The sequence below is a fragment of the Benincasa hispida genome, chromosome 5, assembly GCF_027475165.1.
Source record: "Benincasa hispida cultivar pf3 chromosome 5, pf3_genome.v1.1, whole genome shotgun sequence".
In the NCBI taxonomy this organism is placed as follows: domain Eukaryota; kingdom Viridiplantae; phylum Streptophyta; class Magnoliopsida; order Cucurbitales; family Cucurbitaceae; genus Benincasa; species Benincasa hispida.
The window spans coordinates 63,872,962-63,900,888 of NC_143482.1; the positions used below are offsets into that span (position 1 = coordinate 63,872,962).

A 27,927-nucleotide genomic window follows, 5' to 3' on the forward strand; every position below is an offset into this window, starting at 1 on the left:
TCCAAAACTCATTTTTAGATTGAGCGTTTTGGGCTCGATTTGTAATAATAAAATCATTTCATTCCGACAGTTTTTAGTCTAACCCTCTTTCCTACTATTTTGACGTTTCATGATTTCATTTATGTTATGTCCTCGATTTTTCACACATTTCAACACTCCTTTTATTATCATAGTCATGATTACATTCCAATCTCTCAAATAGTGTCTTATAGTATTACGAGAATAGTAAAAACTTTGTACATTGCAAAAGCGGGACTTGAAAATTTGAAAGGTTTAGAAAAGAGGGCAATAAATTTGTATCCTTAGTGTGATGTGAATGGCATTAATAAATTTCTGAAAGCTTGTTGAAATTGTTATGGATCTTTGTCTCTTTCATAAATACCCAACGCCATGGACCATCTCTTTCTTTCTTTTTCTTCATAAACTTTCTATTTTGTAGTGCTGTGGCAATGGTACCCCATCAAGTATTAAAACCAGGAACCTACATATAATAGGAGTTATTGTGGCAGAGAACATACAGAATATGTATTCTCAGAACTTTATTCATATACAGGGAATAAATCTTTTTATGCCACACCTATGTTTTGTTTTTTGGATTTACCCGATTGATTCTAAAATGATTAAAATCATTTTTATCATACATATTTTTTTTAGTTAAAAATCAATTTCATGTTCGAATATAAACTGGTATTCTCATACCAATATAGATTAGATTTTGAATCAATCAAAATATGTTTTTTTGACCAGGACGTTTAAAAGAGAATAAAAAAAGACGTTAGAAATTTGAATATACTCAGCCAATTTGTTGAATTAAAAGAAATTCATAAAATATGATTTTATATGGTTTGATTTTACGATTTTGATTCAAATTTCAACCAATAAAAATATAAGTAAAGTGATTTTGATCATTCCAAAATTACTTCTACACATGCGAACAACTATATTGAATATTTTTATTGCAATGTTTCATAAGGGGTGGAAGCTGTAAGGCAGGGAATCACATTGAATTTGATCATATGTTCAAGGTTTGATTAACGTGGTACCTATGAGGCAGCCACATTTCTTTCTTTAAGGTTTCATTAATGTCGTGGTCGAATTTCTCTATCTGTCTCACACCACATCCATCACTCTTTAATACACACAATAGATAACAGAAACTAAAAGTAATGTAGTAATGTAGTTCTAGGAAATTTAAATATCTAATATTTTACATTTGGTTTTGAAATATATGCAAACCTTCAAAATTAGTTTACATTATAAAAATATATCCTACAACTTTATCCTTCAACATTATCTTTAATCTTTCATAAACATCTTATAATTCTACTTCAAGTAAAAATCTCCTTTAAAATTTCTAATAAAAATTGGAAGTACTTGTAATGATGCAACACTAGTCTAGAACATAAATTTCTAGGTCTTAATTTTCATATGAAATTTTATATAGATTTACTCCAAAAGCAAGTTTAAAACATTATAAATTAGGCTAATGTGGTAACTTTTGAAAAAATTACGAATGTTTTTTTTTTTAAAACAAATGATAAAATTTAAAGATTTTCTTTGTAGAAAAATATTCGGATGTAGGTTGCACCCATCTTTGTACAGCTCAACCAAGTGTCCAATTATACCAAAAAAAGACTTATAAACTTTTTTGAGACTTGTAATGCTGCAACACTAAACACAGAATAAAAATTTTGATCGTTAGTTTTAGACCATCACCACACTGTTTTTAGACTCAATTTCCACCTATAATTCTTTAAGATTTGTACTTCAAAAGCAGTTTTGAAATGTTTATAAAAGATCAATGATATTAATATCACTTTTGAAAGCATACAAATACTTATAAAACAAACCGTACTTTTAAAACAAACTACAAATGTTAAGAGTATTTTTTATATGTAATTTAGTCTTCAAATAATTCTCAAACTCAAAGGGTTAACCAAACTCTGTTTTATTTGTTCTGTTCCATTGATGAATGAGAGGTTTTGGTTAGCAAAAACTTCTATAAGTTTAAAAATAGACATTGAACAAAAAAGCAATAAAAATAATAATAACCAAAGCATCAAAATCCTCAATCCATTCGTTCATTCATCTCCACAAACACATAACAAATCCGCTAAAACAGAGCAATGGTAACCTAAAAAAAACCCCAAAACCCTTCAATCTTCTCTTAATTTGACCTTTGGTCCAAATTTGAGGTAAAGTCAAAAAGAACAAACAAAGAAAAAAACACAACAAACAAACAACAGCCTCTCTTTTTCCATTTTCCTCTCATTTTTGTTTAACAAAGCTATGCCCATCAAACAGTCAACGCCTTTCAACTTCAATTTCCAATATATCCCTTTTCTTTTTTAACCATTCTCATGGAAGCTCCTCCAAAACCCAAATATGTTATGCTTTCCGACAACCACCACCAAGCCAGCCTCCGCCCTCCGCCCTATCGCCGCAACGTCCCCCGTTACCATTCCAAAGCCCATGGTGGCGGTGGCGGCATTGGTTGTTGTTTAAAATGTATTTGTTGCTGTTACTGTTTCCTCTTCTTCATCATCTTTGCTCTGTTCGGCCTCGGCTATTTCTTTTTCTACTATTTTAACCCCCAAATCCCTTCTTACAAGGTCACTAATTTCCGTGTCCATGCTTTCAATGTCAAATCCGATTTCAGTCTCTACACTGAATTCATCGTCATCGTTAAAGCCGATAACCCAAATGAAAACATCGATTTCATCTATGGCAGAGACAGCTCTGTTTCTGTAATGTACTCTGAATCGGAGCTCTGCGCCGGAAAGATTCCGGATTTCCGGCAGCCGGCGAAGAATGTGACGGACATAAGCATTATGCTGAGTGGGAATAGTGAATTTGGAAGTGGGCTTCAAGAAGCGCTGATGCAGAACAGACATAGTGGGAAAATTCCTCTGCTTGTGGAAGTGAAAGTGCCGGTGACGGTGGTGGTTGGGAGCTTGTCGTTGAAGAAAGTTTATGTGTTTGTTAATTGTTCATTGGTGGTTGATAATTTGTCACCAAATAAGAAAGTTGGGATTTTGTCGAGTAATTATACGTACGGTGCTTCCTTGTGAATTCTAAAGCTTTGGGCATAATTTTGTTGCTCTTCATTTTTTTTTTTTTCGCCTTTTAATGGGAGTTTCATTTTTACTCTTTCAATGTTCTTATTAACCTTTTTTTTTCCTTTTTAACCCTTTTTATGTAATTATATTGTGTTTCTTTACTTGCTTGTGATAGATTTGTGTGAAAATAGGTGATTAAGATTTTTTTTCTTTTTCTTTTTCTTTGTTCAGAAGTGGAATATTCATGTTTTTCTTGAGAATATGTGGGATTGATTAATTGAATCCAGACTCGATGTTTATAATATAAGTTTGGATTTGTTTATAATTCTTTTAATTTGAAGTTTTGATCGATTCAAATGATGGATTCATCAAATTATTTGTTTGGAATCGTTGGGAAACTTGTTATTTCAATAGAGAAAGGATTGAAGTTTAAGACTTTTTTACCAAATTTCCTACCATAATTGATTTTAGGAAGAACGATGTATAGGTACATGGACACATTGACATCTATCTTTGTATAATCCATTCTAAACACACACAAAAAAAAATTTAAAATAAAATTAAAATTTTTATTTGACAAACTATGATTATCTTTTCAGACTAAAGATGAACTTTTTTATGATTAGTTGAGTCGTACTCAATTTTGTCGTCTAACTCAGAAGAAAATCAAAATATTTAGAAGAATGATTTTTTTAAAAAAAAAATATAGCTGTGACTATTTTTCTTTAATTTACCAATGAAGTGAAGGGGAAAAAAATTCAGGTTTACAAGGATTTTTTTTTTGTTAGTTCAAGTGTATAGAGAAAAGGGTTAAAAACAGAACAAAAACCCCCCATTTCTTAAATGTTTGATTCAACATAATTTCAAAATTATAGTTGTGTTAATAAAACATGACGACGAACAAATGAAAAATTACAAAGATTGTAGGATTAATTGGCTTTAAAAATAAACATAATTACTTTCTCAATCTCTTCCAAACCAGGTGAAACATAGAACTTCAAGTTTAGAACCCTAATTATGTTTAAAATATGATCAAAGTTTGTAACTTTATTCATTTTTCTGCTAATTTTCATACATTTCTAATTCAAATATCTTGCTGAGATTGAGGGGTTCGAAAAGATAGCTTTTTTCCAGCGTTTAATAAGCCATGAATTTCGGTTAAGTTCATCCCACGTTCCCTCTCTGTTCTCAATCATAATGCTTATTTTAGACCAATTTTTTATATGATCACTGACCACAAACCGTTTTTTTCTCTAGATTTTCAAACCCAATTCTCCTAAATAACTCCCAACACACTGTAAACGCTCAGTAATGGTGGTTCTGTTATTATGAAATGATACTCAATCTCCAAATTTGTGGTAATTTCAAGCATGTTTGGCTTTCTATTTGGGTGGAGAAAAGCTTCAAAATGGTGGGGTTTTCAATTTTCATATCCTTTCAATTCTAATGGGTTTTTTTAATCTTTGCAAAGTCTTGATTTTTATTTGTGATTTGATACAGTAAGAAGCTAATCAGAACAGCTCTGTGTCGGCTTCAGATGCTCAAGAAGAAGAGATATTCAATTGTTAAGCAATTACGTGAAGATTTGTTTGAGCTGGTTAACAATGGCTATCAACAAATTGCTTTCAGAAGGGTATGTTAGAATTCACCAGAATACTCTTTGATTGAGTTCTTTACTAGAACTTTTAGTTCATTTTATTTCTATATCAGGTGGAACAGCTTATTCAAGATGAAATCTTGATGGAGGCTTATGATTTGATTGAAAATTTCTGTGAATTCATCTTGGTGAAGTTTTCCCATATCAAGAAACACAAGTATGCCAAATTTTTACCATTTATTAAGGAGGTTTAATTTGGGAAAAAGAAAAACAATCTTATTTGTTTTAGTTTATGGTTTTCAGGACGTGCCCTGATGATATTATTGAAGCAATTTCAAGTCTCATATTTGCCTCAGCAAGATGTGGGGATTTTCCTGAGCTTAAATCAGTTCGGAAGCTGTTCGAGAAGCGTTTCGGACGGAGTTTTGCTGTGGCTGCTGTTGAATTGTGTCCTGGAAATCTTGTGAACTCACAGGTGAGTGGTTGTTTGATTAGTGTTTAAGGATTTTGGGTTATGAATATTGAAACATTCACTGTTTTTGTATAGATCAAAGAGAAGCTTTTATTGAAGCCTGTTTCAGATCACGAGAAGCAAAGATTTATCAATGATATAGCAAGAGATTGCTTTTATCCATCAATTTTGGCTCTTGAATACTCTCCTGATTGGCATCAGAAACAGGTTCTTATTTTGCTGCTATCACAACTCTTGCCTTTTGCTTCCTTTTTTTTTTTTATTTCAAGTAATCTTGTAATGAAATGGCATTGTAAGTTAAGATGATTTAGTGAACCTTAGGTACACGACAATGAAGATGAAACTAATGGTGAGGGAAAAGAAGAACCAGAGAAGTTGGAGAAAGTAGTAATCTCTCTCAATTCGTCACGAGACAACAACCGTGATGTCGTGGATGCTCGGTGTCATTCTACTTCTTCCAGCTCTTTAGTTTGTCAATCTTCTCCAAATGAAAGGGAGGATGTTGGCTTAGACAGAGAGAATGATGCATCCTCTCCTGAAATCCTTCCATTTTGTGATGAAAGTATCGTTTATCTCGACAACATCGTCGAGCTTTCTGACCTCTCGATGGAATATGGAGACTCGTTGGATCAAAGATTCTTCAAGTTCAAATCACTTGTTACAAGCATGGGAGAAAATGTTCGAGATGGAAACGATCAAAGTCTCATAGAAAAGCATGATGATTCGAATACGAAATTGGTTTCAGGGAGATCTAATCAGATTATAATTGGGTCTCCGAAAGAACTGAGGATAGTATCGATGTGTCGAGAGCAAGAGAATCATAGTTTAAATAATACAAAGAAGAAATTCATGAAGTGTTGTTGTTTATCATGCCACAGCTTGTCATCTGAACTGCAAAACTACTGCTTGGAGCAGCCATGTTATGTCTATTCTGAGTGTAGAACAGACGATTATGTTGTTCGGTCTTCGGCGGTTAAGCATACGGATTACGATTTGTCTAGCAAAGATTCATGGAATGAAGATTCAAATGAGGAAATCGAATTTGATACGTTTTCGAGGACAAAAAAGGCAAGCAATTATGGGAATGGAACTGTGGTTTATGATGTTTTTGTGTACTCTCATTGCCAGCCAGTTGAAAACAAAGAAACTAATGCAAAACCAGAAGAACTCAGGACAAATGGTAAGTATGAAACTTCTGTTGGTTTCAATGGAATTCAAAATAAGTTCACAAAATGTATGAAAGGTGCAGATAAGTATCCAAGTCATGTTCATCCGAAGTTGCCCGATTACGACGAAATCGCAGCCAAGTTCATAGCTCTCAAGAGAGAATATTTGCAAAAATCAATGAAAGGAGGCAACTAGCAACAACTTCAGAAGCAAAAGACAAAAGAAAGGAATCTGTATTTTATTACATTCTGATAAGGAAAAAGAAAAGAGAGTCAAAAGGGAAATAATTCCACTACCATTGTAATTGTTTGTAGAAGTCAATTTTCAGTTTCCATAGACATAGGATGAGTCAAAAATTCTGTGAAGAATATAAAAATTCAGATGTAACCCATTGTTAAAAAGCAAGTTTTGATGGATGAGTGTGGGGTTTGGTAAGTGAAATTGCTTTACTTGTAAACAAGACCCAAAAAAACCAAAAGATTCATGAACTTATTTAACTCCACTATCCACTTAATCAAAGTCCAAGTATAAATTCCTTAAGCACATTGTGGAAAAAATGGAAATCCCACTTAAGAAGAATATAAATTATCAGTTACAAAAAAGATCAAAAAGCAAATTTGAGATATTTTTGTCAAAGATAAGAGCTGAAGAACTATCAAAAGTTTATGCATTTGTTAAAAGATTTTTTTTTTCTTTGGTTCAACCCATAAAGTAGTGGAAGAAACTGTTGGAACAAGGGACAAACAAGAAAAAGAAGGAACGTATGAATTTCTTTGAAGGAAAGAGAGAAAGAACCATCATTTTGGGCAAGAAAAAAACAGAGGAATTTGTAATACTTTAATAGAATCTATAGCTGGAATTGGGCCAAAAAGAAGATAATATTAAGGGATAACAATACACAACGTCTTAACAAAGATCTTATATTTCATTTTATCCAACTTTCTAATTATTTTCAAAATTTTCCAAATTACTTCTTAATTATATAAAAATTAAGATTCAATTACCTTTTTATCCTCAACCTATAATTAATTAACATGTTTTAAAAAAAAAAACTCAAAAATTCCCTTGATTCACCGACATGATTTATATTTCAACCAATCTTTTTTCAAAATTCCCACTCATTCTCTCTCTATCCCTCTTCTCTCTATCTCTCATTCTCTCCACCTTCCCAACAAATTTTGATTGTTGGGATTTTTGATTACTTAAATGGTATATATATATATATAATGTGATTTAAATAAAAATTATGGTATATACTGTGATTTATGTCAAATAATAAGCCAATATGAGATTTATATTTTGTAGTATATTTCATATATTCGTTTATACTGTGATTTATGTCAAGCATTTAGTCAATCTCTAATTTATAGTATATTGATTAGAATATTTTTAAATACTTAATAAGATGTTCTAACATATATTTAAAATAATCATGAATCGGTTAGAAAAAAATAAGTTGATACATGAAATCAACCTAGATAGAAAATAAAATTTCATTAAATGCAATTTTTCTCCTCAATTAACCAAAGGAATAAAATTTTAATAAATAAATGCATTTTCTTTCTCCAATAAAACAAAAGAATAAAATCTCAACAAGTAAATATATTTTCTCTTTCCAACATTAAAGATGTTTGGTAAATATGAAAAATTTCTTTCAATGTCACATTCTCTCTCCAACTGTCCATCACATTTAAAAGTATTCTAATCCACAAACGCCATTAAATCTTATATATAAAAATATTTTAAAAAAAAGTAAAACATTTATGAAAATAAGTTTTGAAAATGGATTAAATTTATAATAATCCTATATTAATGGTGTTCTTTTTTATGGATTAAAGTTGAAGCTTTCCAGCTGAAATGGAGTTGACTTATGATTTATTTATTTATAATTGAATTTGGAGTTCGAGGAGATTCATGTTGCTTTGCCAGCTTGGCCAATTGGAGAAGAATACAGCTCACCTATATATTTTAATGTGTTTGTCTTTTTTGAAAGGCCACATTGGATTCAGACATTACCCCATTGATACCAAATATAAGATATTTTTGTATTTTCGATATTATTTAGATTTAAATTTTGTTTTAGTCCTTAAAATTTTATGATTTGACTGTTTTTAAATGTAGAAAAATAAATCGAAATATTTATAAAATATCGCAAATTTTAAAACTATCAATGATAGACGCTGATAGATACTAAGACTTCTATCAGTATCTATATATTGATAGACATTGATAGAAGTCTATCAGCGTCTATCATTAATGGTTCTAAAAATTTGCTATATCTTGTAAATATTTTCAACAGTTTTACCCTTTGAAATAATTTTCCTTTTTTTATTTCTTTAAATTTTGGTTTCAAAATTTTAAAAAAATGGCAGGTCAACTTTTTATTTTGGGCCAAATTTTAAAAATAAAAACAAATTTTCAAAAAATATGACTAATTTTTTAAAATAAATTTTTAAAAAGATTTCTTGAAAATACTTTTAGAAGGTAAGTAAAAAAAGAAATTAATAAATTAAAATGTTTATAAGTTAAGTTTTAAAAAGTAAATAGTTATGGAATAAGATTTCAAATTGAAATATATCATTTTTAATTTTATGTTAATCTTCTTATAAAATGCATAATTAAAAAATATTCAATACCTGTTAGACATATACTTTTGCTTATTTTAACTATCTTTATTTGAGCTTTAACAAGCTTATCTAATAATATTAATTGTACTAACATTTATATTTCAAGAATTGTACAATAATATAATTTAAAGGGAAAAAAATTAAAATTCTGACATTATTGATGGCACAAAGTAGAACATTAATTAAATCTAAAATTATGATTATGATTATAATTTGAAGGCGGAAAATCTTGGATGGGTGCTTAGAGATCATCTAGGTCATGTTCGTCTTGTTGGTACAAAGTTCATTCGTAAGTACGGGGAGGTTAAAACTCTTCAAGTGATGACGATTTGTATCGAAATGGAGAGTGTAGCCCAAATCCTTCATTCGAATCTCTTGGTAGAATCGATTATTTAGAGATAATCAATATACTGAATAAATGTGGAGATGATATCACTAAGGTCTCTTTCATTATTAAGGAGGCTAAGAATTGGATTGATATATTGGGGGTTATTTCTTTCTCTCATGTTTGTCCATATCAAAATTGGCTACCACATTCTCTTACTTCTAAAGTTTTGGAGAAACTTGAGTTTTTCTATCTCTGTAATCTTTGTTCCGAATGTTTTCAAAACTTGTGGTTCGTGATGTAGTCATCTAATTTTTTTTGTTTTGTTGGCTTACTATGTTGTTCTAAGAAAGAAATCGAGCACTGATGATAATGATTATTATTATTATTAGTATTTTAGAAAAGTCTTGCTCTATGTGGAAGAAATTTCTATACGCGGCTTATGGTCTCATTCACGAGTCTTGATATTTTGAGACTACATATTTATTTTCTTTTATTTTTAAAAAGATGTAATTTGGCTTTGTGGAAATTGTCTACTTTTTGACTTCAACAACTCTAATAATTAAAAGAAAATAACAAACCAAATAAATATTTATTCTCTCTTTCTACTTGTAAAAAGATCAGCCTATTGTCTCGCTTTCGCAATAAATTTGTAAAGACAATGTTCTTGTTTTTTGAAATACGCAAGGACAAACTATATATATAGCTACAAAAAAGAGAGAAACCATTATGAATAATAAACATTATAATAGTTGAGAAGTTGTAATAAAAGATCAAATATTTATCAAAGATGTATCAACTACGACTATTAGATATAAGGTCAATCGATTAAGACACTAATATCTTCAATTTTTCTTTTTAACATGTGAGATGATAGTTCGAATATGTAATCTCTTGTACATGAGATATATATCTTAATTAGTTGAATTATGTTCATGTCTACTCTCTTATTCCAACTTGAAAAAGAAGAAAAAAAACAAAACCATTGTCTATTATCAATTTAAAATCTTCAGTAAAAGATTGTCTTTATTGGAGGAGAAGAGAAATTCATTTCGGAAAGGAAATGCCAACTTCGAGAAGGATAGACTTGTAGAAAAATGAAGTTAAAAGAAAGAAAAAGGTAAATAAAAATGCAGGTTTGAACGTTATAATAGAAAAGAATATTCAACGTGGCTGGTTGTTAATAACTTCTTCAATATAGATTCTTTCTTATTGTATTTCTTCGTTTTCTCTCTCGATCGAGAGATTCTCTCTATTATTCAAGATGGATTGATTTAATAAAAAAAAATAGAGTTTGAAGTGTAATTAATGTTGAGTTTTGACAAAATATTAGAAGTGTGGTTATCGCATATCGAAAAAGTTTAAGAAAGTCATGAACTTCAAACACTATAAAGGATGTCTATGTCTTTGGTCTCAAGTTATCTCGATTAAAAACACTTTAAGTTTGAGTGTGTTTAACTCTAATTAAATTTTCTTTATGTATTCTCTAATTTCATAATGGGAAAATATGTGAGTATATAAGCTTTAAGAGAATGCTCTTGTAATTGCGATTGAGGAGAGAATTATTGATTGTAACAATTTTTTATGTGGTAGATTTCTTTTTTGTGAGTCGTGGTTTTTCTCCAAGTTTTGAGTTATCAACCTAAATTATTGTGTTCCTAGTTTTCTTATTATATATATAAATTTTTTTTATTTTGCTTATTCTTGTGGTAGAAGTGAAAGGTTTTTTCCAACAATTAAATCTATTTTTTTTAAGAATCCAAATTAATATTTGTTGGAAATAAAATTAAAGTCTCATATTAGTTAGATAATGAGATAATTGTGTGTATATAAATAAAAATAACTATCTTCAATGGTAAAAAAATCTTATACCATTGTGAAGATACGTGAAAATCATACATATAAAACGTAGAATCATAAATTACGTCATTTTAGTGTTTGATGATATTTTAATTCTTAGTCAAATTAAAAGAAAAAAATCTTATAAGAACTAATTTTCTTTTGAAATACAATTAGTTAGATGAAAGTAGAAGTAATAAGTTTAATTTGAAGAATATAAAATAGTAAAAATAGATATTAAGAAGAGAAAAAGATCCTGGAGATGATATTTTGAAGTGAAGTTAGATTGGAAAGAAAAGGTCAAGAATAAATGACCGACCGTTGCAGTAGTCACCGACATGGTTCTGTAATGTTTTTGACTTTAAACTCCACAAAGAATACCACTTTGACTTTGTTATTATTTTAAATTTTAATTTATTTATGAGATAGAGAGAGAAAGACGGAACCATTTTCCGCCGAAAGTGGGAAAGGGTCGGGGGGGCGCGTGGGAGCACTTCCATCACACATCCAAATTTTTACTCCTCCAAATTTCAAAATCCCCCCTATTTTATTTTCAAATTATTTTAAATTATCTAATCAATTTTGTTACGATTATATTATTGCCTATTTATTTGTTTAAGGTTTCTAGAATTAGATTTGGTGTTGTCTCATAAGTTATCTTAGAAGGTATTTCACAAGTTCTTTTTGCAAAATATTTTTTTTCTTATCTTATTCATTCAGGTCACATTTTTTATTGGTATTTTGCCATTACTTAGGAATATTTTCTATCTTTCTACTGTGCTATTTAAGTCTAAGAAATATCATTATTAGAATTATTGCATGGACTATGGAGTAAGATCGTTCATTGTGTTTTATCAAACAACCTACCGAATGTTCTTTGTTTGAAAAGCAAATTAGGATAATCTTAGCTCTTGGTGGCTTGTTCTCTAGATGTTCATGTTTTGAATCTTTCAATCTTGCAAAGCAGTATTTCAAGGAGGAGTCTAAGGCAACGTTGTTTGAGAAGAGATTTTCTTCCTTAAGGAGATCCTCGAGAAGGAGTTCTCAAATTTAGAGAGTGCCTAAGTTCTCCACGTGAAGGGGAATTCACAAGAAGAAAGAAAGATATCTTCATTGTGAGTGTGAGAAGGAGTCTCACACACTTAGGGGGCTAAGTTCAATTGAGAAGGAGTCTCACATATAGGAAAAGCATAAGTGATCAAATAAGTTGGGCTCTACGTGTATCACTGTAACTGTCATTATTTTACAGATAAGTACGATATTGTAATCGCTTGAATTTTATATGTTAGTGAATAAACTTTTCCAAACACCCTCCTCCAGACATAGATGGATTACCACTTAACTGGGTTTCCAATCTCTATGTGTTCATTCTTGATTTACTGTTTGTTGTTTGATTGTTGTGTCTAAATTAATTTGGACGTCTTGTATGACATTTGTGATCTATGTGACAAATCATCTCTAAAATTTCAATTTTTTCATTTAATAAAATTTTCAATTTAAAAAATTTTAAATAGTTTTCTAAACTTAGTAAACATAAACTTAAAATTTTGGGACGTATTAACTTCAAAAATATTTTAGACACTTAATCTAATAGAAATAAAGTTTGGAATTAAACTCGTTATTTCACTATTATTTAAGGATATTTCAAATATAAGAAAATGAGTCAACTTATTTATAAACATAGTACAATGTCATTTTCTATTAGTTATAGACACCGATAGAAATCTATCATTGTCTATCAGTATCTATCAATGATAAACAATGACATTTTACTATATTTAAAAATATTTTTAATAGTTTTACCATTTAAACTAATTACCCATGATTTAATTTACCAATTTTATATTCTTAGATGTACTCAAAAGATAAGTTACTTGCCAAAAAAAAAAAAAGATTAATTAAAACTATATTATTTAATACATTTAATTTGATAATTGTACTATGTTTGATAACTATTTATTTTATGCTTTTTTTTTAAAAAAAATAAGCTTATAACCACTATTTCCATCAATAGATTTCTTCGTTTTGTTATTTACTTGTTAGGAGTATTTTACTAAACCAAGTCAAATTTCGAAAATTAAAGAGTGTTTTAGTAACCATTTTAGATTTTAGATTTTCTGTTTTTAGTTTTCCATTTTTTTTTAAAGATACCGTATATGTTTGGTGCATGATTTTGTTTTCTATTTTTAAGAAAATAGAAAACCACACATATTTTTTAAGATGCTAATATCTTACCGAAGAAACTTGTTTTTTCAAAAAACCATTTGACATAGTTTTTCGACTTTCTTTAGCAATTAAATAAAACGTTTATAAAATATTTAAAAAAAAAAAAACAAAAAGATAAATAAATTGGTTATAAGGCAAGGTTGATTTCTAAAATAGTAACGGAAAAATAAATAATAAAAAATTAAATAGTTACCAAACAGATACTAAAAAGTAGTTTTTTTATTTTTATTTTATTTTATTTTATTATTTTTATTTTTATTGTTTTTAAAATTTAACTCAGTATTCAAGTGCTAGACCAAAAAATATGAGACCTCTAGTATGAAATTTATGAGAAAAGAAACTATGTATTTAAAAATAGAAAACTAAAAATCAAATTGTTATTAATTAAGGTCTTAGTTTAATTGATTTGTTTCTTCTCTCATAATTTCGTATGTTTGCTTATAACAATGATAAGGATAAATAATTGAACTTTTGACCTTAATGATTATTACTCTAAATAATCTCACAAAAATTTCAACCACTTTTTTATATATATTCAAACATTTAGGGTCTTAAGAAGTTTTTTATTTTTTATTTTTTATAACAAGATACGATTGTGAGTCGCCATTAAAAGTTAGTAAATACGTTATCTTATTCCAACCTTAGATGAGAAAGAGTTTATGTGATATAGGTTCAACCCCCCTCTATCATATGTTAAGTTCTAAACATGTCTTATCTCACAAGATTATCAGTTTAAACCCAAATACCAAAATTGAACACCATTAGAAAAAAAAAAATTGAAATAATTAATAATATACCATAAATTTAATCTCTAAATTTTCAAATTTATTTCTATTCCTCCCAAAACTTCAAAAAAGTATTTTATGTGTCATTAAACTTTCAATCTCGTGTTATTTAATTCCTAAATTTTTTTAGGTTATGTTGTATCTATTTGATCAATATTTTATTTTTATCAATAGACTCCTAACATTTTAATTTTGTGTCTAGTAAAATCATTGGCACATTCAATTTTTTTTTTTACAAACCTATAAACCTACTAGCCAATAAATTGAAAGGTGGTCTTATTAAACAAAATTTAGTTTATACCTAAATATCAATTATTCTTTAAAATTTTCAAATACCAGTAGTTTCACAAACCTTTTAAAAATCTAGGTAAAAAATCATTTTTGGTCCCTGAACCTATATAAAAATAAGAATTTAATCATGATCAACTTTAGTGCCTAACGATTTAGTTCATGTAATTTCAAATTCAAATTTATAATAATTTGGTTTTTGTATTTTACAATTTTTGAAACGATTTAATCCTTATTATAAAAAATATATTATTAAAATTTAATAAATTTTTTACACATATTGATTAATAAACTAATCGGGAATCATATTTTAAACTATCAAAATTAAGTCATTACAATATAAAATTGACACTTAATTTTGAAGAGATTTTTCATAAAAGGGACTAAAGTATTATAAATTTCCAAGTATAGTGACTAAGTTGTTATTTATTCAAGGCACCTAAAATTATTACAAATTTCAACGTATAGTGACTAAATTATTACTTATTCAAGATTAGGGACTAAATAATTATAAATTTGAGAGTATATAAACTAAATTGTTACCAACTAAAATTCAAATACTTGAATATAATTGTTATTTCTATGAAAATTTAGAGACCAAAAATATATTTTAACAAAAAAATCTATGAAGTATCTACTCTTAAAAATTGAAGGCTATAATTTAACTTTAATAAAATAGGTAAATTATTTTAAATGATAAAATTGTTGAAAATTTTAAAAATATCACAGTCTATCTACAATAGACCGTAATAGAATATATCTGTGTTTATCATGACACACATAAATACAGATAATAATTTATCGTAGTCTATTCAGATAGATGGTAAAATTTTGGGTGACGATAGTATTTGTTTGTAGGGTAGATTATTTTAGTTTGAATTATAATAGTATGTGTCTGAGATGTAAACTATTTTAATTTGAGAATAAGATAGTAAATACAGTAACAAAGAATAAAAAAAGATGAATGTAAAATAATAAATTTATAGCAAATAATAAATACCGTAGTAAATTAAAATTTTGAAATAGTATTAGTTTCTAATTAGATTGAATAGTTTGACTCCAAATGTTCTTTTTAAATTCATTTTTCGTTATTTGAGAAGAGTACGATAAAAATATCGTGTGAGAAAGGAAAAATTGAAACGACACTAAAATTAGAATAAATCGGTTAGTGGGGCCCTCTCGTAGCTAACCAACCACAACATTTAAACTTATTCTCTCTCTGCCATTCATCAAACTTCAAATCTTTTTCTCTTCTCTCATTCAACTTATTAAATTAACCCCACACTCTTCTTCATCTTCCTCTCACAAACTACCAAATCTCTCCATTTTTGTCTTTCAATTCACATCCCCAACACGCCGCCGCATCCTCCGCCGTCCATTTCCCACGTCTCCGCCCCCGCTCCGCCGCTCTCTCGCTCCATCAAATGGGTTTCTCATCCGACTCTGTTTTTTCTTCAACCGGATAAAACCCTGTTTCATTCCAGTTCCATCCACTTCATTCCCAAATTCTCTTCCAGTTTCTTATAAATAAACACTTTGTTTCCTGAATTTCCCGACTTTTTTTCTTTCTATTTTGCGAGCGAGAGGTGTGAGCATAGTAAGGTCTATGTTTTTATCCATGGCGGAGGATAAGAAAACAGGAAAATTGAAGATGGTTATCGATGAAAAAACCCAGAAATTTCCAGAGAAGAAGGTTGAAAAAGGCAAAGATGTTGCAGCAATTAGCTCAGAGAGGCAACAATGGAAGCCAGTTTTAGATGATGCTTTCTTGTCTAGAAGACCTCTCAAGAAAATCTGCAGTTCAGATTTTCATAACCCATTTCTTCATTCCCCTGTTTCTCTTTCTCCCCCTTCTTCAAAAATCCAATTCCCTTTCGATTTCGAAGCATCTCAACAATCAACAGTGACAACAACTCCATTCAATTCTCAACAACCGATTTCTTCCTCCTCTTCTTCTTCCTCTCCCTTTACGACAATCGGGTCACCGGAGCAACAGATGATTTCTTTTAGCTCCAATCAACAACAGGGGTTTGGCTATCCGCCATACTTTCTCAACGGCGACCCGGTGGCATCGCAGCAGAGACTTTTCAAGTACTGGAGCGATGATTTTCATTTGAGTCCAAGAGGAAGAGCTATGATGATGAGCAGATTAGGCCCAGATGGAGGTAACTTGTTTCGACCGCCATTGCAGCCCATAAGTGCCACTAAGCTTTACAGAGGAGTTAGACAGCGGCATTGGGGCAAATGGGTGGCTGAAATTCGTCTCCCTCGTAATCGAACTCGTCTTTGGCTCGGCACCTTTGACACTGCTGAAGACGCAGCCATGGCTTACGATCGCGAAGCATTCAAATTACGAGGCGAAAATGCTCGACTCAATTTCCCTGATCGTTTCCGTAACAAAGACATCCCAAAAACAGAGCCAGAAACAGAGCACACAATTCCAATAACAGAGGAGGCTCATCCAGAAAGCGTTGTCGTTCTTCCACCGCCAGAGGAAGAAAAACCGGATGAACAGCTGATGGAGAACGGCGGCTGCGTGCCGGAGCCGCCGGAGATGGTATGGGGAGAAATGGAAGAGGCTTGGTTTAATGCAATTCCGGCCGGTTGGGGTCCGGGAAGCCCTGTTTGGGATCATTTAGACACAACAAACAATTTGGTTCTTCAATCACAAATCCCATTTGGTTCTTCAAATCAGCAACAGATGAATGAATCCGATGATAATCAGAACAAGATTGAAAATTCCGAATCCACTTCATCTTCGTCTTCCTCTGCTCCGATGAAGCTTTTCTTATGGAAAGATCAAGATTGAAAATTAGATTTCTCTCTTCTTTTCTTCTGAAATTTTACTCCATTGGATCATTCGATTTGGTCGCATGTTTTTGGAAGACCAATCCAATGGTTTAGGCATCATAAAGATGGAATTTCTTTGATGAGATTCTTGATTTTATGTTGTTTGTTCGTATTTTTTAGTGCATTGTGAAGAAGAACCGTGGAAGGAGGGGCATTGAGGCGTATTTTTTTGATCTCTTTCCCCTTCTTCGTTGGTGCGTCATTGTTCCATCAAAGCCATTGTTTTTAGGCTTTCATGGCGGATTTTAGTTGTCTTTGTATTTTATGTTTCTTCTCTCTTTTATATTCCATTTTTAGGGTTTCCTTTTGCCTTTTATATTGTGTAATCTACATCTTTATGTTATAACCATTTTTTTAGGTCAACATGGTGTGAAATTTGAGCTATATTCATTTGAATCATTTTCTTTTGCATACATGGTTTCACTCTCAAACTCCAAAAATATATCATTTAATCGATTATAGCGTACAAAATTTGAAACTTTTAAGGTTTCATTTATTAACTATTTTATTCTAGTTTTTTTTTATAAAAAAATAATAATAGGATCATAAATATTAATGTTACCTATATATATATATATTTTGTTTAAATGCCTACTTTCCTAGATGTTTTTAAAATCTAAGCTAAAGTTTGAAAATGGACAAAAGTAGGTTTTAGAAAAACTTGTTTCCATTTTTTAAGTTTGACCTGTAATTTAATTGTGTTTTTTTCTTCCTAATATAAAGGGAAAAACTTATTAAAGAATTGTAATGAAATATGTATAATTTTCAAAATATAAAGTAAAAATGATATATATTACCAAATGAGACTTATGTTATTTTATTTTTGAATTTTAAACTTTTGAAAGGCTATTTTCCTATTTTACTGTTTTACTATTTAAAATATGACTATTATTCATCTATCTAAACTTTTTTAAAAAATAACAATTATGATCGTTTGTTAATTAATATCCATTAAATTACTTCATATTTGTTCTGATCGGCTTCAGGTCCAAGTTAACACATTAATGAACATACGGACAAAAAAAAAAAACAAAATAAATAAGCAATTAAGACTCTATTTGATAACTATTTAGGTCCGTTGTAACCATTTTGTATTTTGTTTTTATTTTTGAAAATTAAGTCTATTTCATCCACATTCTTTACCCAGATTTGCATCTTTCTTTGAATTTTTAGCTAAATTCCAAATTCCAAAAACTACTTTTTGAAAACTATTTTTTTTAATTCTCAAAATTTGACTTGATCTTTTAAACCATTAATGAAAAGTAGATAACGAATGAAAAAATTTGGAGGTGGAAGTAGTATCCATAGACTTAATTTTCAAAAACAAAAACAAAAAATAAAATAGTTACCAAACGGGACTTTAGTTTTTGGTTTTTTTTTTTTTTTGAAAATTAAACGTATAGGCACTACCTCCACCTCCAAATTTCTTCACTTGTCATCTACTTTTTATCATTGATTTAAAAAATCAAGCTAAATTTTGAAAATAAAAAAAGATAACTTTTAAAAAACTTATTTTTGTTTTTGAAAGTTGGTTAAGAATTCAACCATTAAACTTAAGAAATATACAAATATAAGAAAAAGAGAGGAAATAGATTTCATTTTTAAAAATCAAAAACCAAAAATAATATTGTCAAATGACGCCTAAAATGATTGTTTTTCTTCCATATAAAGTTTAAATATTAAATTAGATGTTCTAAAAGTTTAATCACCCAAATGAAATGAACTTCTAAAATTTTTTAAGATGAAAATAAAAATACCTTCAAAATTTATATAGCAAATGAAATTTAAATTATAAGTAGATAATGAGACTTTGTACTCAATTTTTAAAAAAATATATATACATAGAACAATGTTGAGAACATATATGCATAGAACAATGTTTTGGAACATCCTCTTGGTTTTATTTTGTAGTTTTTTTCAATTATTTTATTCTCGTAGATATTCATCACGAAAAAATCATGACCAAATAATTTATTTTTTTCAATGATATTTGTAAAATTTTAATAAATAATAACAACAACAATAATAATAATTCTAACATATTAAAATAAGGTGGAAAGTATTGAGAGAGTTGGCTATGATAGGGGCAGGTGGGGCCCTTAACGCCGTCCATTGACGGCATAATCGTGATGAACTTGTAGTGTTTAGGGTTAGAAAAATTGCATGCCCAATTAAAATAATTAATGATATTGTTGGCATATAGTTAAGTATCTATTATTTATTTAATATGGGTTGTCTTACCAATTAAACCTAATCCATTTCTTAATTCTCTTCCATAATTATCAATTCTCTTCATTTATTTATTTTTATTTTTTCGTTTCTTGAGTTGCAATGGCGGCCACTTTCAAAGTAGTGGTCAACTTTTCCTAGAGTCGTGTAACAGTTTTTAAATGACTTTTAAGAATAATTTTTTTAAAAAAATAATTCAATTTTGTTTCGTGTATTTAATAAATTCTTTTTAAAATGAATTAAATTAAAAAGTTTCAAAAATTAAAATAAGGTTTCAATTGTAACCTCACTTTTGTGTGTATTTTTAATAAATGTAGCTAACAATTTTGGAGGCATTGCGAAAATTATATATTAAATATTTGACTAAAGTTTTTTTAATGCAATACCATAATGTTCCATCTAATAAATAAACCCAAAGGAAAAAAAAACAAAACAAAACCGTGAGATAGCATCATTAGCTTGTTAGGTGACATTCCTAGTATTTGCTTTGTTTTTTTTTTACGTCAATACTTTCACTATTGTGAACAATTTTAGGGTCTTTTTTTAAATTATAATACATGGATTTGAAATCATGATTAAACATGTCGGCCAAATGATAGAAGTATATAGATGTTGTTGATGTCAAAATCTGAATATAGAAGAAAAGAAATTTGATCTTCATGTGATAATAACAGTAAATTAATTTAAAACAAAAAGTGATTGGCAAAAGAAAGGAAAAGCGGAATATCGGTATGCTATTTGCTACATACTTCATTGTTTAAGTCAGAGAGTGAAAGAATATGATAAGCGTGATAATTGACTTTAGTAGCTTTACCTGAAGTTATAATGATATATTTACAATGATTAAATTTTAAGGATCAAATTGGGCCAATCTATGATTTAATAGGGTTGAGGCATGTGTTGGGTATGTCCCATGTCTTATGAAGTCGAGTATAAAATTTTGGATCTTTGGCTCATTCCCTTGGATCGGGACATGCTGCCATATGTCATTAGGCTAGTTTCGATATCGACCTTGTGGAGGTTGTGGTTGGGGGTTAGGTGTTGTCCCTCCCCTTCCCAAGCCCATTTAGATCCTTGCATGTTGTTTTGACCGAGGTCTCATATCTTTTCTATTCCGGTTGTCTCTAAACTTTATCAATTATCGATTATGTTCTTTAGTTCAAAATCATCCTTGATAGATGTAATCAGAGATGGAGTTGAAAGGAGTGTAATTGGTTGAGAATCAATTTGCAAATGCCGTGACAAAAGTGGTGAGCTCCTTATCTCTTTTTTGACCAATAATAAGCCTTTCTTATGGATAATTTTTTAGGCCCAAAATCCCACGAACAAACCAATGTTTTTCAGTCTCAAAAACTTCAATTTGGGCCCAGTACAAGCCCGTTTTAAACCTTAGAAAACCATAAACCCATGCACAACTTGGAGGAGGGACAACAACAAGCATAGCAAAGTTTTTCAGATCAATGTTTTTTCTTGTTCAATTATTGCAGGTAAGAGATTCTATTCTCGAGTTTTAAAATAGTAATTGATATTTTATTTACTAAACTATCTTCAGATTATCTATATTATATCAAGAATTGGATAAAGAAAGGCGAAAATTATATCAAGGTTGAGTACGTCTTTACTCTCTCTCTAACTAAAATATCTCTCATAAAAAAAAAAAAATACACTTTTAAAAAGGTTAAAAAATCCCATGTTTTAGCTGAAATGAGTATAATTCATTGACATCTAGCATTTACTAACGATCTTATATTCAGATGCTCAATCTCCAACTCCAAATATTGGGAGAAAAATCATACTTTTTTATTCCCAACAATTATTACCTATGAAATAAATCTAGATCATTTTACTTCATGTGAAAATTGAAACACATATCCCACGTAACAATATACATCTTAAGGAGTTTTAGGGAATTCTTTAGATAGTGATATGTTGCTAAAAAAAATATATAAAATATTTTAGACATTCAAGAAAAAACTATTAGAAATCGTTTTGTTTGGATTCAAAAGATCTTATACCTAAATACATACATACATGAATCCACACGCACGTGCACACACATGCACGTCTGAAAGAATTCTAGAGAATTCATGGTTTGACTTAAGTCATATCCAACAGGTTTTTAATTTGTTATTGGGTTGGGCTTTATTTTATTCAATCAAATTGGTGTGTTGGGTTTGTGATTGTGCAAGCCCAAATTATTGCACGATGTTTCTCCAACTTATTAGCCCAGCAGTTTTCAACATAAATATTTATGTTTTTTTATTCCTCTCTACTCCTTTTCACTTTGATTTAGATTATGGAATAAATAATGATGTTGTTTAATACACTTTAACTAATTTGATTTATTGTCAAACTAAACCTAGCTCAATTATCATACCAGTATGTTGATAACCACGAGGTCTATGGTTCATATCGTCCTACTCCGAATTGTACTTAAAAAACTAATTTACTTTACTATTTTTATACACAAGCAATGAGTAGTAGTTATATGATTTTTCTCAATTGAATTCCTTTATATAATAATATACGTATAAAAAAAATACATAGAATATTTTAGATATCCAAGAAAAACCTAGAAAAATCATTTTGCTTGAGTTTAAAGGTTCTTGTACCTCATAAGTAAAGAGTGTGTCTCCAAAAACTAAGCAAAGTAAGGAAAAGCCTGAAAATTTTCATCGATCTTTATACATTCTCAATGAAACTTTATAATTTCTTCGATTGTTTGTCTCTTTTTTTTCTTTTTTTTTTTAGGTTAATATCTTCAACATTATAGATTACCCATCATCGTATCACTTAAAACTAGTCTATTGATTCTAATTGGACGGTGAGCTAATACTTTAACAAGTACTTTTATAAAGGAAGCTCAAGAACTTGTGATGGAGAAGATTGAGATAGAAAGGCATGTGCTAAAACCCAACACTATATATACAAATGGCATCCCACAGCGCCCACACTCCCACGTTTTAGGTGGTCACACCAACCAGCCCCCTACTTAACTTCTTATCACACCCACCATTATTATCCTTTTCAATTTATTCTTCCTATATTATATCTATATATATGTTTCCATGTGCTTCCATCACATCCATGTATATCGATAAACTTATTATAGATCAAATTTATAACTATAAATAAATTTACACTTTAATTTAATAATTATCACATATACACGAAATAGTTATTTTACAAATTTAAAATACACATAGACTAGATTCTTAATATCTAAAGCTTATAGACCAAATGTTATGTAAAATATTTTTATTAATCTATTTTTTTTTTCCACTCAATTGAAGCATTATAATGCTAAGTTGTCCATAATATTACATTTATGACAATATGTAACATTCCAAAAAAGACTCCAACTTTTGTTTTTCAACACATTCATATATAATCTAAAAACAAGCTAGCTAGCAACATAGAGCATTACACAAAGTGGATACAAAGATTACAAAAAAGACGCTCTCTCTCCCTTTGGAGAGGGCTACATTATGATATAAATCTAAGAAAATGACAATATATTTTCATATAGTATATGATCACATTTAGGGACTTTATATTAAAAAGTAACAGGGTTTAATTTTTAGTTGAAGTTCAATTTAGAAGTGTAAGTTGCCTTTGGAGACCAATTCCTTGGGATAACATCTCTGGCTGAGAGAGTTTTGGCTGTGGATAATGTTGTTAACTTCACTGAAAATGGACCAACTAGAGGCCCTCCATTCATGCACCATGTTGCACCCCACACATGTGCCATTTCCATCCACTCATTTGAATTTGCCTACATTATATTATATTTTGATTATTTCATCATATCTTACATTATATTAAACTATAAAGTTGAGATATTTTAATGTTTATAGTCTTAAACTATGTATATTCAAGTCAAAATGAGATGGCAAACAACACAAAACTATTATCATCATTTTTCAACATGCTCACTATGTGTTGTCTCTTATGCCCTTTTCTCTTTTGTGGCCCCCGTTTGTCACATGGACAGAGCTACTCTAAGAAAGTATTATAAAGTTAGATTATATTAGGTTGGATCATAAATGTGTGGTCTTTTAAGGTTGTATTTTTAGTTCCATGATTAATAACTTCATGAAATTTCAATCTTCCACATTAAATTTTTAAAAAAGTACTTTAAGTATAGATATTACAAGAAGATTTTATCTAATAGATCTTTAAATTTTACAAAATATCTAATATGCCAATTGAAATTTTATGAATCAATTATGAAAATTAAGTCAAAAAATATTAGTGGATGTTATCTATTTTCTAAAATGTTTTTAAAGTTCAAATTCGGCTAATGAAATCATAGTAAACAAAGTTGCAAAAAAGAAGCATAAGTTTCAAAAACATAATCTGACATAAGAGATTCATTAACACTTTATTAAAATAAAGTCAAAATTACATAAAAAAAAAGCTAGAAAAATTTGTCACGTAACAAATTATAATTAGAGTATTGGCCAATATAGTACACAAAGATAAGTGTAGTCTAGATTTATTTTTTTTTCAAAAAATGTAATCTAAAATGCATCTAAGTATTTTTCTTTTTTATTTTATCCATTAAGTTGGATTCATATTAAAAGATATGTTTATAACACGAAATTAAAAAAATTAGAATATTATTAAAGTTTAAATTCCTATATAATGAGAAGTTTCAAAATTAAGACTAAAATTGTGACATAACGATTATAAATATATAAAAAGAAAAGGTTAAAAAAGGTTTTATTTAAATTAAAAAGAAAAAGGCTTAATTAACTTACTTGTTTGATTTGCATAGAACCAATATCTCCATCTCCATCCTCGAACTCCACCAAAAGCGAAAGCCAATGATCTGTAGAACCTTCATTCACATGGAACGCTATATTCTTTCCTCGATACCTACATGGAGTCCTGCATACACAATCAGATTCAACTGTTTATTAATTTCTTCCCAAAATACCCTTTTCTTCCACTCTTAATTTCTTCCTTTCATCTCACTACTCACACACCTACCGTCTGTACACGACGCTCAATTCGCCTCGGTCTCGGAGACGGCTACCGGCACCTGCCACCGCCATACGTCCGAAGGCGGCACCACTTAGGTCAAAGTGGGTGCGGCCATTCGCGCAGTACCCACCCGGACACTCGTCGGTTACTATTATGGTAACGGCCCGTTTGGAACATATGGCTCTGTCCAAGCACCGGACCTTGTAGCACGCGCCGCACCCTTCCCCATCCTTGAATAGGATTGGACTCACTGCCCCTACTCTCGCTTTGAATGGCTTCACGTCCACCAAACTACCGTACCCACATGCTCCACCTGATCCAATCCATTCCCCCACACTCCCATTAATTTACCATGTGGTTTATTTGATAAAATATTTAAAGATTATTCATGAAGATTTTTATATAGAGACTATTTATAAAATTTTATCAAATTATTGGAATTAAGTTTATAATTTAAAAATTAAAAGAATGGTTCACTGTTAAACTTTTACCGTTTAAGTCCAATCTAAGATGTCAAATCAAGTTTAAATAGTTTTTTAACTATATCAATCTCAAAATCCAAAAAGAAGTAGTTGTTGAGGTGTCCATATCTATCTATTTTAAAATTCTATTCATTCATTCGATTCAATGCAAAGTAATAATAAGGACATATTGCCATGTTAATTATTGATGTTTTCTACTTTTATAGTTATTTAAATATGTTAATTAATTTTATTTATTTATTAAATGCAATAGAATTACAAGTTTTTTAAAAAAGATTTCATGTCACTTGTCCTCGAGTAAGAAATTTAATTTGTTGCTGCCGGCCACTAAAATATAGACATTTAATGAGCAAGAGGGTGGATAGAATAGGGCATTTTGTTTTTATAAAAATAATTAAATTACAACTTTTTTTTAAGTAAATTAATTAATTATAAGTTTAGTGGTGAATTTTGAGGCTCATAAAATATCTAATAAGTTCTTTTGAACTTTAAATTATGTATCTAATAGATTCGACGATTCATAATTTTCTAAAAATAATTACTTCAATAGATAAGAATCTCAATTTAAGTGTAATAGAATCTTAAATTTTCAATTTTATGTTTAGTATTTATTTCTAAAATTTAAGATAATTCAAACTTCATGAATTGTATTTGTAATTTTTTTTATATTGAATTCATAAACGTTTAAGAATTAAAAGTTAAGAAATAAGATAGATTCAAATCTCAAACTCTAGAAACTAAATTGGTTAAATTATTAAGTTGATTACTACAATTTAAAAAAGAGTTAGAATTTAGTCTCTTCCTTAAATAAAACTTTTATTAATGGTTCCTATTGTATGAACTATGTATTATGTAATATGAAGCTTTATTAAAACATAAGAATTTAATTTTATAAGGCTGACCAAATTTGTAATCAAACCAACAAATTTTGTAATGTAACAAAAAAAAAATAACAAATAACAAAGAAACATCAACCTGTAAGAACTATTGAAGTACTAATAAACTTTTTTTTCAAGACTAATTAATCGTACTGACCGTCGCTGCCATCGCCTTCGGGGCTGCCGTACCAGGTGGCGGTGGCGGGGAGCCAATGGGAAGCCAACGTACGGTTTGGAAGCTGAGCTGATTCAACCAAAAGAAACTTCCTGATCACCACTACACAATTCACCAACATTATCATATTCCACAAGTACCCACGGCGGATCTGCATTGTTGACGGTGGTTTAAATTCGACGGCGCCGACGTGAAACTTCAGGTTCCGATAGCACAACCACCGAAGAAAAACAGTTACGTATACTGAAAAAAGTCGGTCTGCCGACAGTTTTTGACGTAGCCAAGGAAGTTGGAATTCAGAGGCTTTTTTTATAATAAAATGCGTGTGAATTATAAATATTATTTTTTTGAAATGACGATTTTAGCCCTTGGTTTTTAGTTAATTACGGTGGGTCGTGAGATATCAATAATTAATGGCCCACCGGCAGTTATGGCAAGAATTTCGGGTGCCCATTTGGAGGAGGATTAAACAGTTATGACGTCGTCGTTTTTTGTTTCGACCGTTAATAAATTTATTGTTTAAATTTTTGGGGTTGTTAGGAATAATAACGGTCGAAAAGTTATGAACAATGGCGGTTGGGAAGGCAACGAATTAGGAACGACGTCGTTTTGGAAGTTGGTATTTTATTATTATTATTATTTTTTGCTTGGGTATGAATTGTGATTTTGCGTATTTTGTTGACCTTGGAAGCAATTATTTGTTAGGTTGTGAGATGCTTTGCCCCATCGATCACGTGCACGACCTTTTTCCCACTAATGATGTATTGCTTTCTTTCAATTATTGAGTTTTTATTTATGAAATAAATAGAATCGAAGATAATATAATAAACTTAAGATGTAATTTCTTTTAATTTTAACACTCAACTTAATATTAATATTTCTAGTTGTCAAAAGCAAACGTATCTCAATCGACATCTGAGATTTATTAACGATCATGAGATCCGTAGTTCGAATCCTTTCACTTTTATTGTACTAAAAAACTATATTTTTAATTAGTTAGTTAAGTTTTTATTTTTAGAAACAATTACCAACAAAACTATAAGCACAACCATAGTTGGGTAAGATTATTGTTGTTGAGAGTTTCCCTAAGCGAGGTCCATGCCCAAGGCATCTTAGGAGTATGCCTAGGGGTCCATACGTCCCCAAATAAAAAGTTCAAGTTTCGGGTATTGAGTCAGCCACATCAAGCTTGATGCCTATCACCAAATGGGTAATAATCTAGTTGAACTCACAAGTAGAAAAATATGCAACCTGGAGGACATACTACTATGCCTACATAGATGCTACCTATATTGCTCATGTCCCAAGCGATGTCAGATGATAAGCTTTATAGGAAGTCTCATTTCTCCAACTTAAGGGGTAAGTAATCTTCCGAGTGCCAAGTTGAACTAAATACTTCCAACTTAGACATCAAAATGTGTTCAACTTGGTACCATAACGGTATGAGTTCTCTTGCAAGTTAGTCCAGATGCATCCGCAAGCCCAAATGAGGTCTATCGTCTGTGGGCCCAAAACTTCAATGAGATTTGCACACCAACAACTGTTTTTATGAAAAAGAAGTATTAAAAAATGTCATTATCTAAGACTCACTTGGTGAAATCATGGTAGTAACGAAAAAAGCATATGAGCTCGAAACCTGGTCATTGTGAACTAAAGTAGACTTCTCCATCATTATTTTGATCCTCTATTGTCCATAATAAACATCGTAGAGATATGGTGGGTGAAAACTTTTAAAGACATTTCTATATATCTAACGCTCCAACACAATTAAGTTATTCACATTTTAGTTACTCACACAATAAATTAAAGTCAATTCAAAGTCCAAATTGTAGATTTATCCTCTACGAGCATTTGTTGCAACTCCCAAATATGGTAATCTTCTCGAATGGTCTATTGAATTTTTTTTTTCCTATTTAATTTATTATATAAGTTTTAACGT

At 29.9% G+C, this 27,927-nt stretch overlaps 4 protein-coding genes across 4 annotated transcripts; 3 read left to right on the plus strand and 1 right to left on the minus strand.

Moving 5' to 3' along the window:
• Window positions 1–2,253: 2,253 nt before the first annotated feature.
• On the plus strand, window positions 2,254–3,156 carry LOC120078617 (NDR1/HIN1-like protein 6). Its single transcript, XM_039032905.2, has one exon. The coding sequence runs from the start codon at window positions 2,361–2,363 to the stop codon at window positions 3,069–3,071; it is 711 nt and encodes a 236-aa protein (XP_038888833.1). The 5' UTR covers window positions 2,254–2,360; the 3' UTR covers window positions 3,072–3,156.
• Window positions 3,157–4,370: 1,214 nt separating this feature from the next.
• LOC120078409 (uncharacterized) lies at window positions 4,371–6,667 on the plus strand. Its single transcript, XM_090313638.1, is given in 5 exon segments — window positions 4,371–4,381; window positions 4,560–4,692; window positions 4,770–4,873; window positions 4,960–5,131; window positions 5,204–6,667. Coding segments are annotated over 5 exon segments (1,707 nt in total). The 3' UTR covers window positions 6,491–6,667.
• An 8,951-nt stretch (window positions 6,668–15,618) lies between these two features.
• On the plus strand, window positions 15,619–17,598 carry ERF53 (Integrase-type DNA-binding superfamily protein). The gene has a single exon (XM_039032314.2). The coding sequence runs from the start codon at window positions 15,992–15,994 to the stop codon at window positions 17,192–17,194; it is 1,203 nt and encodes a 400-aa protein (XP_038888242.1). The 5' UTR covers window positions 15,619–15,991; the 3' UTR covers window positions 17,195–17,598.
• Window positions 17,599–22,707: 5,109 nt separating this feature from the next.
• Window positions 22,708–26,290, minus strand: LOC120077592 (expansin-B3-like). Its single transcript, XM_039031526.2, has 4 exons — window positions 25,971–26,290; window positions 24,460–24,766; window positions 24,228–24,357; window positions 22,708–23,239 (listed from the first exon to the last, which is right to left on the minus strand). Exons 1-4 carry the CDS (start codon window positions 26,143–26,145, stop codon window positions 23,045–23,047), a joined length of 807 nt encoding a protein of 268 aa, XP_038887454.1. The 5' UTR covers window positions 26,146–26,290; the 3' UTR covers window positions 22,708–23,044.
• Between the last annotated feature and the right edge of the window lie 1,637 nt (window positions 26,291–27,927).